This window comes from Cyprinus carpio, chromosome B22 (genome assembly GCF_018340385.1).
Source record: "Cyprinus carpio isolate SPL01 chromosome B22, ASM1834038v1, whole genome shotgun sequence".
Lineage (NCBI taxonomy): Eukaryota > Metazoa > Chordata > Actinopteri > Cypriniformes > Cyprinidae > Cyprinus > Cyprinus carpio.
Window position 1 is genome coordinate 6,345,603 of NC_056618.1, and position 17,004 is coordinate 6,362,606.

The 17,004-nt window shown below is 34.0% G+C and overlaps 1 protein-coding gene across 1 annotated transcript in view; it reads left to right on the forward strand.

Annotated features, from left to right (window-relative positions):
* Window positions 1–17,004, forward strand: part of LOC109056912 (acid-sensing ion channel 1B) — a 144,973-nt gene that overhangs the window by 12,742 nt on the left and 115,227 nt on the right. The window contains exon 2 of the mRNA XM_042750003.1: window positions 5,785–5,980. Coding sequence (XP_042605937.1) covers window positions 5,785–5,980 — 196 coding nt within the window. The remainder of the gene's footprint in view (window positions 1–5,784; window positions 5,981–17,004) is intronic.

Genomic DNA, 17,004 nt, shown 5'->3' on the forward strand with positions numbered 1-17,004 from the left:
TTTTTTTTGTCTTATGTACCGTTAAGTCAATAGCAGGAGAAAATAGCCAGACTTAAGTCAAAATACGCATGATCGAGTCTTGGTTTATACAGTGCATGTTTCTAGTCTTGTTATGTTTATTCTCATTAAAAAAAAATTACACATAATTCAAAACAAACTAATAAAATATAATTTAAATTAAAAGACAAAACACATTATTAAAATGACAATTTGCTTGGTTAAATTAATATATGTTTCTGGTCTTATGGTAAATCATAAAACTAATATATTCAAAACATCATTCCTAATATCTGCTTAATACATATTTCTAGTCTTATTTTTAATCTTACATTCCATTAAATAATTTTATCTTAAATAACATTTAATCTTTAAAAAATTAAAATAACATAAAAGACAAAATAAATATTGAAAACTTTAATTATTGAAAATTAAAAAAAAAAGTCAAAACTGTATTATTAATAGTCAAAAACAAAACTGACCAATAACCTAATATTTGGTCTAGAAACTAACAAACAGAAAGAAATACATTATTTTAAATGTTAATTTAAATATAAAAAATGAAAGCTGTCAAAGCTAAACTGAAATATCAAGATCTAAGTCAAAATAGTATTACTAATGTAGGCAAAATTGACTATTTACTATTTACAATATATGTTCAAGGTCCTATTGTGGAATGTTTCATCTGTTATTTTAAAGAAAAAAAGATGTTTAAAGGATATTTTTAAAAATTTCACCCTTTTGATCCTGTCATCAAAATTAAACCGCAATATCAAGATGCAAAATAGTATTAGTATAATTATAGTCAGCATCTCAATTGACTATTTACTTGGTTAATATATGTTTCTGGTCTTATAACAATAAGTATTTAATCCTTTATTTAAAAAAAAAAAGTTTATCTTTCTAATTTCTTCATCAATATGAAACGACTTTCCTTTTCAGATGATGTCATGTAGGACTCCTTTTTCGATTTATGAATAAAATCAAGCCTAGCCCCTTTCTGTTTTGTTAAATTCTAGGGTGCAGTAGTTGTGAAGTGAAATGGCATGTGAATGGAGTTTCACATTGATTTAAAATATGGCTGTCAGGTTTGATTTAAAATGATTTAGTCTGAAGGAGAAGATTAACAAACCACTTACGAAATTTCAGCTAATGAGATCTACTTCAAGCTCGATGAATTCAGCTCGATAACATTCCACACCGCAGATATTCGCGACGTTTGATTTTTCTGCGACTTGTGAATGATTAACAGTGATCATGCGTCTACACTCCAAAACAATAAACAAAACATAAAAAATAAAAAACACAACTAAAACAAACAAAACCGACATCAAAATTAATGTTAACATCTTAATAGATATAACAAAGCAATGTTAAATTAGTTAGAAATATAAGTAAGGTAAACATCTGAATGGGTTTTCTAATGTAATGTTAGTTTTTATAGAGATAATTGTAAGAAATCGGGGCAATAATAGAGCTATGTTGAATCAGATGGCAATATTAGTGTTGTACTTCAAGATGTTCCAGTCTGCAGTGTGTTTAATTCAGGCTGCCAGCAGCTCTGCATGAGAGTGTTTGTTGTAGAGATTCTATCAAATATAATCAACAATAAATATCAAATACATCACAACAACCTAAAATCACCATAATCAAAACAATTAAAAAATGTCACATTTTAAAACAAAAATACAATCTTTCTACATATATACTCATTCATATATGTATGTGTATACACATGCATGTATATATTGAAGAACAATATGTTACGTTTAGATATTAAATATATTTATATGTAATATAAAATATAAAAGTAATTATAAAATATAAGAATATGATATATACAATGTATAAAACAAAATTTTCAAATATATACTGTATGTGTGTTTTTTTTATTCTATAATAAATAAACACAGTACTTATAATTAAAGAAAACCTTTTGGATTTTGGCATGCAAACTTAATTTGTAATCATTAGACAGCGCACCATATAAAGATATCTATAAACCTATATATATATAATATAATATAGCTATATTACCACATTGTGTGTATGTATGTACGTATATTATAGCGTGTGTGTATATAGGGAGGTCTGTGAGTAGACTTGGCTTACAATGGGAGTCTGTCAAGTGCACTTGTCGTGGTCAGTGTGGACTCAGAACTTTCTTGAACTGACAGCGGCGCAGACTAAGAGGATAATGGGCTGGGAGTGAGACTCACCACCTCCATATGCCTGCGTTTTGCTGTCTCTCTCGAGCCCGTGTGTCCTTCTGTCTCACCACCTCCATTAATTCTACCCCCTCCATTGAATTCTTGGGTACTTTGTGTCTACATAAGCCGAGAGGACAACCCTGCCCTGACAGCTCGTCTGTGAAGCAAGAGGATCGGACTAAAGAAAATAAAACGAAGCTACACGGATGGTCTGACGGAAATGAAACCAGCTCCTTCAAACGGACGTATTCACACCTGTTTGCTCTCTAAAACACCATGTTTCTTACATGTTTCAGAGACTAAAAATAAACAAATTTTGCTAATTGTGTAATACTATACAATATATATTAACTATTAGTCAAAATATGACTTTTTCCAATCTTGGAAGTAATATTGCATGTCAGTTACCTGAAAGATTAATATAAAATACTAAATTCGAAACTAACAACTGAAAGTCATGGCTGAGGTTTAATAAAGACCCTTCGGATAATGCAGCAAAGTAATGCAATTTCTTAATTGAAAATCTCGCCGGTTCTTATATTGTGAGGTTTAATCTACTGAAAGTCATGGCTGACGATGTAGTAATAAGCCACTTGTGGGGAATAGGCAAGTAGTGTTTTTGGCTGCTTCCTTTTAGTGAAGATTTAGAGTATTTTCCTCCTCATCCTTGAATGTTAGCATTAGGGTTATTAAAGAAAGAATAAAAGGGTAACATTGGTGACCTCAGAACGGTTCGTTCATGTTGTTGTGGCCGCACATGTGCTGCACATCCTTTCATTCTTTGTTTTTCAAAATCTTTTGTATTCATTCAGAAAACAAAGAAACGGAATGCAGAAGAAACTTGCACTGGAGTTTGTGATTTGGCAGGCTTTTGTATTTGCCTTTATTACTGTTAAATAACGGTGTGGAAATCAACGTGTTGGTACTTGCAATTTATATTACTTAGACTGATTATACTTCTGCCGTCTGGACCTACTCCGAGCTATGCATTCAGACACAAACCTTTACGGCTGTAACCTACGCCGTAGCCCACGTGCCCCTCTCCACAAAACAACTAACAGTGAAACAGCGTTAATATTAAAATATACAGTGGAAACCCCAACGCACTGTGATTGGTCTGCTAGAACACACCCTTCCACCGTATGTATTTGAGTTTGGTGTGTGAACATTTATATGTGCACTTTAATATATTTTAATGTTAAACAAACCATTCTTACACTAACAAGAAAACAAGCAAGAACAAGTGTCTTAAAACATCACCGTAATTCACACCTGTTATGCTCTCTAAAATCACCATGTTTCTTCTCTTACATGTGTTTTCAGAGACTAAAAAATAAAAAGAATTTTGCTAATTGTGTAATACTACTAGCAATATGTAATATTATATTATTAGTCACGGCTATAAGGCTTCTGACGAGTCGCTTTTTCCAATCTTTTTTGAAGTAATATTGCATCCGACTCAGTTTACCTAAAGAGAGTGATTGTTGCCAAGACGAGATTTGTAACTCATAGCACATCCAACCCCAGTTCTATCTTTTGGCATAGCCGCCACGTGATTTTAGTGTGAAGTAGCTGCGTTGTCGGAACTGCTTTTCTTAATCCCCGCTTATTACCATTACCGCACGCTCTTAGATTGTGATGGGGTTAATTACTGAAAGTCATGGCTGATTTTACAATGTACTCTGTTTAAAGCGTAATGTGGGATAATGGCAGTACAGACCAAAGTTTGGAAACTGTTATTTGAATGGGGTCTTCTGCTCATCAAGCCTTTTAGTGAAGATCTGAAAAACCGTATTTATCCTCCTCATCCTTGAATGTGTAGTTTTTCTATTAGGTTTATTAAAGAAGATTCCTGTGATAAAGGGTTTCAGCATCATTGGTGACCTCATCACATGACGATTCTAATATTCTGATTTATTATGAGTGTTGGAACATTCTGCTGTCTAATATATTTGATGAATAAAGTTAAAAAGACCTGCATTTATTCAAAATAAAAAAAAAAATCTAATAATGTATATTCTAGTAATATATTTTCTTTACTATCACTTTTTTATCCAATTTTACACATCCATTGCTGAATACAATATAGTTTTATTTAAAAAAAGAAAGAAAAACTTGCACTGGAGTTTGTGTGATTTATGGCAGGCTTTTGTATTTGCCTTTTATTACTGTTTAAATCAACGGTGTACAAAAGTACATGCAATTTATTAAGCACTTAAGAACTGATTTATGCAATGATTTCTAAAGGATCATGCGTCGGAAAAATTCAGTTTTGCATGCACGCCGTAATTTAAAGATAATACATGTAAAAACACTATTTTAATTGTAATATACGCAAAAATACCCCCCCGTTTTGTATTTTTGATCTGTAACCAGCTACGCCGTAGCCCGACGTGCAAATCCAATCTCTCCAAAATCTAATGTAGATGCGTCAAAAAACTTATTCATCAATCCTCCAGCATGGTCTTGTTAGTAACTCGGGGACCGCAAAACGATGTGATTGGTCCCTTGTTCGAACCTCTTCCTCTGTATGTTACTTGAAACTGTTTGGTGTGGTGTTTCCCCCCGGGGATTAAAGGTTGGAAATATTGCCATTAATTTCATTTAACCGAAATGCGTGTATTGAAAACTTAAGTTTTGATATTCCTAATAGAAAACTGTGCAAGATGTTAAGTTTTGATATTTGGGACATGGCCAATGTGCTACCTAGGGCTGTTTTTGACTGGCATGGGCTAGTTTTGTCGCGCAGACAACCCTGGCTGTATTGAGCAGAGCAGACGCTTTCAGTTTAGTTTAGCATACTTTTTTCTAGCTGAACTAAACGTGCCAAATCGCGAGACCCACAGTAAATAATCATAATCATATAATCAATCCAAGGGATCACAATCCCAATGCAGCCCTCTACTGTGAAGTGACATATCTGTGTACAGTTGCTTCTTATGACATTTGTAGTGCTCTTCAAATTAACAAACATTCTTTTAACGATTTAATGATTTGATGTTAAGTTATTAGGTGATTTTTAGTGCTGTCAGTTACTTAAAACACTACCATTGTATTTAAAGAATGTTATAATGAGTTCATAATGAATATTTGGCTATTTATATAGTCATTTGCTGAACGTCTTCATATTTGCATTATTTAAATTATTGATGCAAACATATTCATTGTCAAGCATTAAAGTACTTTGCCAGTAACCCACAATGACATGAAATCATTTTACAGCCTAATTAGCTGCTTACTTTATAAAAAAAATAAAATATAAATTTTGTATATTTGTTAACTTTAAGATATGTTGCATTAGAGGGAAAACTTGTATATATATTTTTTTTTTGTGATTCACATCACGTTCTGTCAGTTCTTTAAGTTTTTAAGAAAAAGTCTGTCAGCAGTTTTGAATTTTTCATTTTTTAGCCTTTAATCATGACTGTTGAGGGTAGTCAGGAAATCATGGGTGCATGTCCATTGTCCATGATGGCTTTACCATGGTAATAAAATGGTGTTTTTTTCCTAAAGAGTTTGCCTTTCAATGTGCTGGACTCAACATGCTTTCCTGATTGAAAACATCTTATCTTATCAGGTATGAGATCCGGGATACACACTTGGTAGAGGACAGCGTTATGATGACCCTGAAGGATAAGGCGGACTTCTCTACCTTCAAGCCCCGTCCCTTCAACATGCGCGAGTTCTACGATCGAACAGGCCACGACATCAAGGAAATGCTGCTGTCCTGCTACTTCAGAGGAGTCGAATGCAGCCCCGAAGACTTCTCAGTGGTGAGCATGAATGCAAACTTTGTTTCAGGTGCAGAAGGACGGAATCTGATTGGTGGAGACTGGAATGATGGGGAAATTGGGTTTATGTGTTTTTTAGGTACTTGTATTTATTTATTTATTTTTTTCAAAAGGTCTTCAAATATAATTCATAGGTTCACCAGAGACTTTACCGTCAACGTTTCTGAGCAAAGTGGACTTGTCATCTTTATTTAAAGATTCCTTTATTCCCCTGGTGCTCCACGGATAAGGATTCTGGGATGGGTTTATTTGTCATCTTACTATATCTGACTGATGGCATCTGTAGAATGAAAGTTTTTTTTTTTTCATATAGATGCTGTATTACTTTTTTTTTTTTTTTTTTTTGGAAAAGCACAAATGTTTGTTTCCAAACATGTACAGTTGGTTACATTTTGAGTGTAGTTGGCAAAATCGCAGTTACTTTTGATTGACACTTAGCTAATGGAACTTATTGTTATTTCAATTAATGCTCAAGCATTGAGATTGCTAGTTTAATTTAAGCTTTAAGACATTATCTTCCTGGTTAATGTGAATTGCTCAGATGGAAAGGCTTTTTAGGTGTGCTGTCTCCATTGATCAGTTTAAAGAGCTGTGTGAGAGGGCCGTATTGATTATTGATAAGAGGCGATTAATTAGCGTTACTCTTATGAGAGATGAACAGTGACATTTTTAAGTGCTGCAGAAAATCTGAACGATATTACGATTGATTTAAAACTACTTCCAGTGCAGGTCTGAGTTTGTGTTCGATTTATTTTGTCTCTCGCCATCTGAAATTTGCCAACTCAGCTTTTTAGATTCATTCATAATTTAATGCTTTGAGAAACCTATTTTCATTCCAAGCAAAAATTTCACGTTTTAGGCACTAGAGATATTTTTGGTGGGTTTTTCCTTCTAGACAAATCCTTTGAAGTAAAAGAACTGCTTTTTTTCAATGTATTTATTTTCTAATTAAAAACATTTCCCTTAAAGTGCTCTTTCACAATAGTGTGCACTGGCTGAGACCTTTGAGGTCATTATTGGAACCTAAACCCAATTTGCTGACCTCATGCTCTTGGATAATCAGCTGATTGTCATGCATATAAACCCCAGTTTTAAAAGCATATGCTGAGATGTAAGCAAGCATCCATGCCATTTCCTTCAGTGTCCTGGTGGACCCTTAAGCCCCAGTTGCTGTGAGATCCCTGTGCAGTGCACACGTGTGCGTGGGGCGTTGTGCTGATGTGAGAGTGTGTTTGTGCTGATGTTTAACAGCTCAGCAGAGAGCAATAACACTGTATGATGAGACACACGAGCAATGAAGCACCTAAACCTCCTTTACATACATCATTCTTTCTGTCTGTCATTTGCTCCATCATTCTTTCTGTCTGTCATTTGCTCCGTCTTTCTATATTTTTATTCTTTAGATCAGTAATTTGTTCAAGCTCTTATTCTAACTGTTGGCTGTTTGTTCTAGCTCATTCTATCATCTGCTCTTCGTTCTAGTTCATTCTAGCATTGGCTGTTCATTCTAGCTCTCATTCTAGCTATCAATCGTTTTAGCTATTGATTGGTCATTTTAGCTCGCATTCTAGCTGTTATTCGTTTTAGTTATCGTTCCTTCTACTTCTCATTCTAGTTATCGATTGTTTGTTCTGGATCTCATTGAAGCTATCTACTGTTTGTTCTATGTTTCCTTCGAACATTGTTTTTCTGTCTATCGATTGGTTGGTTGGTCATTATCGATAGATAGAAAGCTGTCATTTTAGTTTGTTCTTTCCATGTTTTTTGTTCTATAGATCAGTTGTGTGTTCTAGCTATGCTAGGCATTGGTCATTAGTTTTAGCTAGCGTTCTAGCTATCTGCTATGTTTTTCTGTTTTTTTAGTTTTGTTCTTTCTAGTGCTGTCCATTGATTGTTGTGTGTTCTAGCAGCTGTTTGTTCTAGCTATTTGTTGTATCTAGCATTCTAGTTATCTGCTGTTTGATCATCTTTCTGTGTTTTTCTAGCGTTGTATTTTTCTATGTATTGGTCACTTGTTCTAGCTGTTGAGAATTTGTTTTAGCTCTCATTCTAGCTGTCATTCATTCTAACCACCGTTCATTCGTTCTAGTACTCATTTTAGCTATCATTCGTTTGTTCTTGTATTCTTTTGTTCATTCATTCATTTTGCCAAATTCGTTCCATCTGTCGTTCATTTCACCGCTATGTCACTTGTTCTAGTATTCTGATGTTTTTGTTTTTCTATCCTTTGTTTGTTATAATTATTAGTTCATTCTGCCATAGTCTTTTCTACAGTCCCACCTTACATTGTTTATCTTGTCCTTCAATCATTCCAATACTTCTGTCTTTGTCTGTTGTTCAATCTGTCCATCTGTTGTTAGTTAGTTTATCCTGTCTGTCATTCGTTCCGTCATCTGTTAATTTTATCGCTGTTCGGTTTTTATTATTATTATTATTAAGCTACCCTATTGTTATTATTTAGTGGCTTTCTATCTCCAAGATTGGGTTTTATTTTGCAGCGGTCAAAAACAGTCAAGTCATGCATCTCTTGGTAGATGTTGCACCTTTGTGGATAAAATGGCCAGTGTACTTTAATTACACTCTCATTATAGCAAGCCACACAACACCAGAAGGGTCATTTTGTGTAGGTTCCTTTAGCAAAAGAACACTGTGACCTAAAAACAGACCCAAGTTCAGTCTGAGTTCAAGCGTTTGTTGATGATTGTACGCATAAATCCATCCATCTCATCCCGATGCCTCAGTCCGCTGCTCCTGTGATAAAGAGTTTGAACTTCCAGAGGAGAGAATTCCCTGCAGAACGTCATCGGGAAAGTTTTCAAACTAGTAGTTACCATGTAAACAAACTTTACTTAATGCTAAAGTCCCCCAGGAGGACACATTTCATTGACTAGGATTGCACCCTGTGCAAATTTAGTATTTTTTCTACACATTTATAGTAGATTAACAGGCAAAACAAATTCCAGCAGTTTTTCAATGTTACTCTAGTGATTTCTAATGCACCACTAAAACGTCTCTTGTGGGCTATTTAACCTCATGTTGAGGGTTTCTGAAAAAGCCTTGGTTTCTTTGGATTTTACAGACCACTGCATGATTGTGTTATATTTAATGAAAAAACATGTTTTTAATGCAATACAAGGACATTCCATTTTTAAAATCAAATTAATGACTTAATATTCCAGCTATTTACTCAAATTAATTACCTATATCAATCTGTGCTGAGAGAAGCTGCCAAATGAAGACTTAACAACATTATTGTGGATGACTAGAAAATGTTAAGTGACATTAACAAATGTCAGTATATTGTAATTGTTAGTTTTACACAGCTTAAGTATGAATCAGAGGCATGATTAATTGCTTTTTTATATAATTAATTGCACAACATGGAAATTTGGCAGCCATTAACATTGTGTCAAATGACGTTTTATTTTTTAATTGTCATATATCACAGGTTAGTTTGCTTTCTGGTAATTAGTGTATTGCATGTTGGTGGTGCTCCGAAAAAATAACGAGAACATTTGCATTGCGAGTCTAGGCTGGAAATTAGCATTTCTGTTTTTAATTTCCTCCCACCGCGAGTGAAGTGTGTGCGAGGGTCTTAAATGTGCTGCTTTCGTATTGTTTTTTCTTTTTTTTTGGAAAGGAGAATGTGTGAATGAGTGAGTGGGTGTATAGGCTCACGGCGTTATGGCTTTAAACCATAGATTTCACTACTGCTCGTACACACACCAGATCTCATTTTTTGATATTCAGCCCAATATGAGTGCTTCACGTGGGTGTTGCTGTAAAGGTGACATGTTGTGCCAGTCCCTTTAGAGAATTACACCTTAGTGTTCATGAATTCAGTGTTTATTATTAGGTCATGTAGATTCACTGAGGTCTTTTCTGCTCCTCAACACCTTTTGTATGTCTTCTCTATGGAAAATCTCATATTTAGCTATGTTTGATAAGTCAAGCGTTACTAGTTTTAGTCCACCATAGTATATTATAGTATAGCATAATATAGTACATATGTTAAAACTAGAGCTGTCAAAATTAGCATTTTTTTTTTTTTTCAGTTTAACGTTTTTTCAGTTCTGAATAATTTCAGAAAAATGTGCCTTTTTTAATCGCACCCTAGCGAACATATACATTGCGTTAAAACACTTAAAACACCTTAGCAACCATTCAGCAACATAGTAACATCCCACCCTAGCATCGTTGTGGGGTCTTTTTGACATGCAAAGTCACTATTTTCTTTAGAATTCTTAAAAATAGGATTCAGTTCCTGTGATGTTTAGATTAATTTAGATAGAGAGACTGTTTTTAGACTCTGCTTCCTCTCGCCTCTTCAGATGTTGCATTCCGACTGATGTGTGTGAGTCTTATGAATACGAGATGTGTTTGATGGACAATTTAACAGGGCTCAGCAATTCACGCGTATGTGTGTGTGTTCCCGTTCTATCAAACCGGCCTGTCTTTCTCTTTCGTCTTTCTTTGATTTTTCTTTTGTCTCTCCCTCTCTTGAAGCACTTTGATGTGAATGGACTCAATTGTTCTGTTACCGGTACCACAAAAAACATCTGACCATATTAACTCTTCTTTTGTGATACAAAGTTGTTTTTGTTTTGTTTTTTCTCTCAGAGTGCGATTACTCTCCCTCGCAAACAGAAACGTAGGACGGGAAATTGGAGGACCTTTGTGAGTTTAAGGCAAAGCTGATTATTTTCACTTCCGAATAAACAGCATTTGAGACCGGCCTAAATTTGCATTTTTATGCGCAACCGAGTGAAAAGATTCCCTGCTTTGCATAGTCGTCTATTCCATCGTATTTTCAGAGCCACGCTCAAGTACAATGTATTTTCATAATCATCCGGCAGATTCTTGGACTTCCTGATCCACTAAATAATCCCGTAAGGATTATAAAAAGATCCACGAGTTATTAATGTTTATTGCGTGCAATGAATGCAACTTTAAGTCTGTTTGTCTGCTTTAAGAAATCTGAAATGAAATAAAACTGCATTTTATGACATAGCGTGCAGTATATACCCTTTTTTTAAACAAAAAGCATGTTAATTTGATATTTTGTGAATGTTTTTGTTACTTTTAATGGTCTTTTTTTTAAATATCTATATAAAAAAATAAAATCATGTAAAGCACATTGCTTTGTGGCCATGTTTTCCCAAAATGATCAGACTATAATTTCACAGAATCATGCAGTGTCTCTCTTTCTCTCATTTGTATGCGGCGGTTGATGGGAGGTGATATTTCATCTTCACTATGTCAGAGGGAAATGGTAACACTGGAGTCTCGGCCAAGAGGTCAGATGGTGATCGTGCATGCTGTGCAGACATGACCCCTGCTGCTCATCGAGCCCATAACCTGCTGCTAACACACTTACACACGCCTTTACTCATCACACGGTTGAACTACAGATTTGAGCAGGTGAGGATTGATATCAATGGCCAGTCTAATTACTAATTTGTGTTTTTATGATAACGATCTCCTTCGGCAAAGAAGATTCAATCATAACGAAATTATATGCTGTTATAATTAATGAATATATATTGGCAAACAGCTCAGATTTATTAGAGCCGCTGAGGCTCATACCACTCAATATGTTTGAACGTTTCAACAGAGGCCTGTAATTAAGATCCGTTTCTATAGTGAATAATTTGTGTTAATTTGTACAGTATGTTTAGCTTGATTAATTATTCCAATAGGAAGACATGAGGTCCACTTCATATCCTAGTTAGCAGTGCTATTTTAATATTTAGATACTGTCATAGTAATAACTTTGAAGTTTGAGTTATTTTTAATTTTAGTTTTAGTAATTTTGTTTGTATTTTTTAAATGCTTATGATTACGCATACGCAACACTTAATTTTTTTAATTTAAGTTTTGTTTTTTCATAAAATAATTAATAGATGTATACTTTTGTAGCTTAATCTTTTTTGTCAAAATTAAGTTTTGTCGAAATGAATGTGATTCCCCTAATTGTACACCAAAATAATAAATATAGTTGATTTTAGACCAAACTTTATCACCATTTCTCATCTGTTGTCTTAGAATGTGGCTGTTTTAAAGGTTTTAAAACTGATCAGTGGCTTGCTTGAAAATTACAGAAAATACGTACGTTATAAGATCAGTTTTGGAATCTGATTGGTGCAGGAAACACATGACTGGAAATAGATACAGAGCTGTGCTGAGGTGCGTTTCCCAAAACCATTGTTAGCTAACTGTGGTCGTAAGTTCTTTTGAACTCTATTGGTAACGACGGAACTTGCGACCATATTTGCTTTTGGGAAACGCACCCCTGGATGGTAACTAATTCATTCTCAAATGTTACTTTGCCCACCAGTTGAGTTTTTTTAAAAACATTTATGACTGTTCATCCAGGCACTTTGACGCATCTGATTGGTTAAGCCCTCCCCTTACAGTTTGTAGCCCTGCCCACTCATATTGTACTTACCACCTGAGGTTGCTGTTATCGAGCCAGCCAATCCATTCCTCAATGTCTGTCTCCACAGGACTCCAAGAACATTGATAATGGGGCATGAATCAGTGAAATATATTGGCTAGACACCTGCTGCCACATGGCTTCAGATTGTGTCTGGGTGTCTAACTGCTTGAAATTGGATCCAGAATGTACCAGAAACATTTGCACGCTTTAGGCTCGTGTCGCTAAGCGCATTAGCTGAAGTTCACAAGCTCTTGAAGTTCTCTGTGGCATTCTGTGTCTTTAAACACCTCCGGTGTCTTCATTCTCATTCAGGGCTCATCTGAGACCTCAGCGTTATGATTCCCACAACCCCATTCCAGGCCAGATCAATCAATTCTCCATTACTGTAGTGATCAATTAGATCCCGGCTGGTGAATTATAAATGCAGGGCTAATGAGGAACAGGGTCATTTGGGGATGAGAGGGTGTAATGTTTTACATATGGGTCCTCTCTGGTGTCTAAGTCGGGAGTGACCGCTGTGACAATATGCCAAGAAAAGAAGTTCAGTTGTTTCACTTTAGTATCAGATGTTAATGTATTTTAGAAATTTACAATTAAATAAATGTGGAGAGCAGTTTGGATGAGGAATTGAGAAATGAGTTCGTACTGAGATTTTTAACTTCTAATGGAGACTTTGGTGTCTTTGTAAATCTGAACAGTTTTATCCTGAGGAGAAACATCTGAGAAGTTGGAAACTTCTCCATTTACCATTTTAGAAAAAAACGTGTGGCTTTTTCTTTCTTAATAGTGGCTGCATCTTGTTAGTTTTGAGAGATTGATTCACTAAGTAACAAGTGGAGCAGATTCGATATTTCTCTATGAAGGCATTGGAGATCAATAGGATGCAAAACATTTTATTAGCATCTAATTAAGTGTGAAGATCACTTAATAGATTCAGCTTAACCAAGTTAAATTGTCAACCCAAAGGTTCATGGGATATTGACTGAATTGTATATCCTGTGTGATTTCAGATTTTCTCTGCAGCCTATGCCGTTTCAGTCATGACTTGAAGCTTGATTGACTTTTTGTAATTGCTTTTAATAGATTGTGATTTGTTGATGCTTGAAGTACCACCTCTGAATTTTTATTATGTTTTACTCAATTAGTGGGATTGCAATCTGAATTGAATGTCACAATAATGCAAATTAGTACGATTAAAAAGGGTCTATATAGAAAGCGTTTTTCTGTTTTTCAGATTAAAACAAATATACAGCTTGATTCATGAATGAATAAATTGTTGTAAGATGGTTCTTTTTAAAGAATCGGTCTAAAAGTACTATGACTCAGTTATCGGTTGTAAACAATTAGAATCCTTTGAATCATGATGAAATAATTATGCATGTTTCATGCAGGTTGCATCATTAACTGGCAACAGTTTACTGTATTTATAAGTGAGTAATTTGATTCATCCACTTAATTAGTTCAAAAAGTGTTTAATTTAATGACAAATAAAGTGACGGATTAAATCAACTGACTCAAAGACATTCAGCTTTGATCAAAATCTTTTTTTTAAGGAACAAGTTAAGTGACTGAGTTGTTGGAGTATTTATTCAAATGATATGATCAGCAAAAGATTTATTCAGAAATTTAAAAACTGATTTATTTTGGAATAGATCAAGTGACTGCCTTTAAGTGAGCCAATGAATCATTTACTAATTTGTTCAGGAATAAAATGAATATATGTTATGAGTGAGTCATTAAATAAACCATTAAACTGGTTTGTTCAAAAACCGTTTCTTTCTGGAATGAATCAAGTGATTATCTTTGAGTACAGTAAGTGACTCATTTACTCAAACAATTTGTTCAGAAACACTGATTCATTCAAAAATCTTTATGAATGAGTCATTGAATCACCCATTTAACTAATTTGTTCAAGTTGTTCTTTCTTGAATGAATCAAGTGATTAACTTTAAGTGACTCATTTACTCAGACAATTTGTTCAGAAACACTGATTCGTTCAAAAAGTAATCAAATGAATGATTCATTCAATCATCTGTTCATGCAATTTGGTTAAACACTAATTCTTTCAGGAACAAAGTTAGTGACTGCCTTTGTGTAAGTCATTAAATTATTAATTTAAAATGATTCATTGGTTCAGGGGAGATATTGAGTCATTCATTCAAATGATTTGTTCAAACACACTGGTTCATTCAGGAGCAAGTGACTTGTCTTTTATAAATTAGTAATTTATTATGTTCAGCTGATTTGTTAAAACACTAATTAAATCAAATGACTGTCATTATGAGTCAGTCCTTGAATTATTCATTCAAATATGTAAAAAAAAACCCCAGCTCCTTCAGGAATTAAGCAAAATAAAGTGAGTTTATTGCATTACATTCAGATATTTCAGCCTCTGAAATGCCTTTTGTTTTCAGCTGACATCTTCAATCCCTCTAATTTTTGAAACAATCTGTCTTAAAGAACCATTTTCACCATTTAGTTTAGTAACCGTATAGTGCTAATCAAGAAAAAAAGTGTCACCTTTACACCTATTTTCAGATGTGGTACACCAGCGGGCATCTTTACTTCAGGCCGCCCCTCACGCTTGTGGTAGGAGGTGGTTCGTAGGCCAATGGTTCGCATATTTCTGGCGCACCAACAAACATAATAAAGCGTACATCTGCCATCACCACATGTGACCTGTGTCAGGCCTTGATATGATCCATATGGTCCAGACTGATTTTTCCAAGAGGGTTTTCCCCAGTGGGAAGGAGATAAACCCAGTCTACGCTCGCCTTTTAAATGTTGCCAGATCCCTCCTGCATTACTTACAACTCTCTGACATTTTTAATTACGCCAAAAACCGGGTGATTCAAAGACAAATTCGATCTAAGGAATCTGTTTAAAGCCATAAATAATGACTTCATTGGCCGCTGGCCCTCGAAACTCTTGGTTTTTCAATGAAAATACAGAGGTTTTGGGAATATGAAATGATCCTGAGCAGCTTATCCCTTAAAGAATCAATTATGAATGCTTTGGAGAAGATCAGAAGCGCTCTCCCGGCTTTTCAGAGACAGGAAGTGTGCGCTTCAAATAAGGAAGCTGATGTGTGTGCCAGGAACTTATCATCATTGCTTTTGGGGAGAGAGAGAGGGGGAAGTTGGGAGAGAGCGACGCAGAACATCCCTTGCATGATAAACAGTAATAATCCTCGCCATCTAAACCCAAAACTTGTCAGGAAACTCCAGGTCTCCTCTGATGAGACACTCACATCCTGGTCTGGTGGTCAGAGGTGTTTGTTTTCTAATCGAGAAGATGATTATCCCAGTGTGATCCATTAGTCAGGACAGCATTCGTATCTATTAGCGATGTGCAAAAGTGATTAGTCGGTGGGTCTTCTTGGTGACCAGACAGTGACACATCAGCCGATTTCTGAAGTCTGGACAACTCTTGACATTTATTGTTGTGATGTAATGCTTTGAGCGGAATCTTGCGAATGTTGTTTTAAATGACTCTTTAATGGTGGATATAATCTTGGAATTTACTGAAGATAAGTTTTTGATAAATTATAACTTATATTTTTAAAATAAAAATAGAAAATGTAAAAATTATTCTTTAATATTTGTTATTCAGTATTTGTTTCTTTTATTGTAGTTATTATTTTATTAAAACTGGATTATTTATGTTTAAATTACTGCTGGGCAATGAATAATCACAATTAATCATTCACATCCAAAATAAAAGTTTTTATGTAATATTTGTGCGTGTACTGTGTGTATTTATTATGTATATATAAATACACACACATACACTATATATATATATATATATATATATATTAAATATTTACATGTATATATTTATATTCATAATTTATATTATATATAAATATATTTAATATATAAACATAACATTTTCTAAAATATATACATGCATGTGTTTGTACATGCACGAATATGTACACAAACACTTTTATTTATGATATAAAAAAAAGCATTTAATTAGTAACCATAATTTATATAAAATCATACTTTTAAATATAATCAAACTGTTGTTTACAAGTAATCATGCTTTTAGTTAGAACATACTTTTTAAATTTTGGTGTGAATACATAATTTCTTATTGTTATAGTTTCTTATTTATATTACTGTACTTCCAGTAGTTTTTAAAGAAATGTATCATTTTATTCAGCAAGGGTGCAATAAATTGATAAAAACAGACAAAAAAGACATTTAATGTTCTTTCAAACTTTCTATTTTTAACTTTTGATTTCCACAAACATATGATGCATGTTTTAATTAATAATAATAATAATAATAATAATAATAATAATAATAATAAATGTTTTTTTGAGCAGCAGATGAGCATATTAGAATGAATTCTGACGGATCATATGACACTGAAAGTAATAATGCAGAAAATTAAGCTTTGATCGGATTAATAAATTATATTTTAACATATATTAACAAATAAAATGTTTATTTTAAATTGTAATTTCACAATATTGCTTTTTTCTGTGCTTTTTGATCAAATGAACTTCTTTTAAATCCAAAAATCTTACCCCCGAATTGATCTTAATTTCTATTTA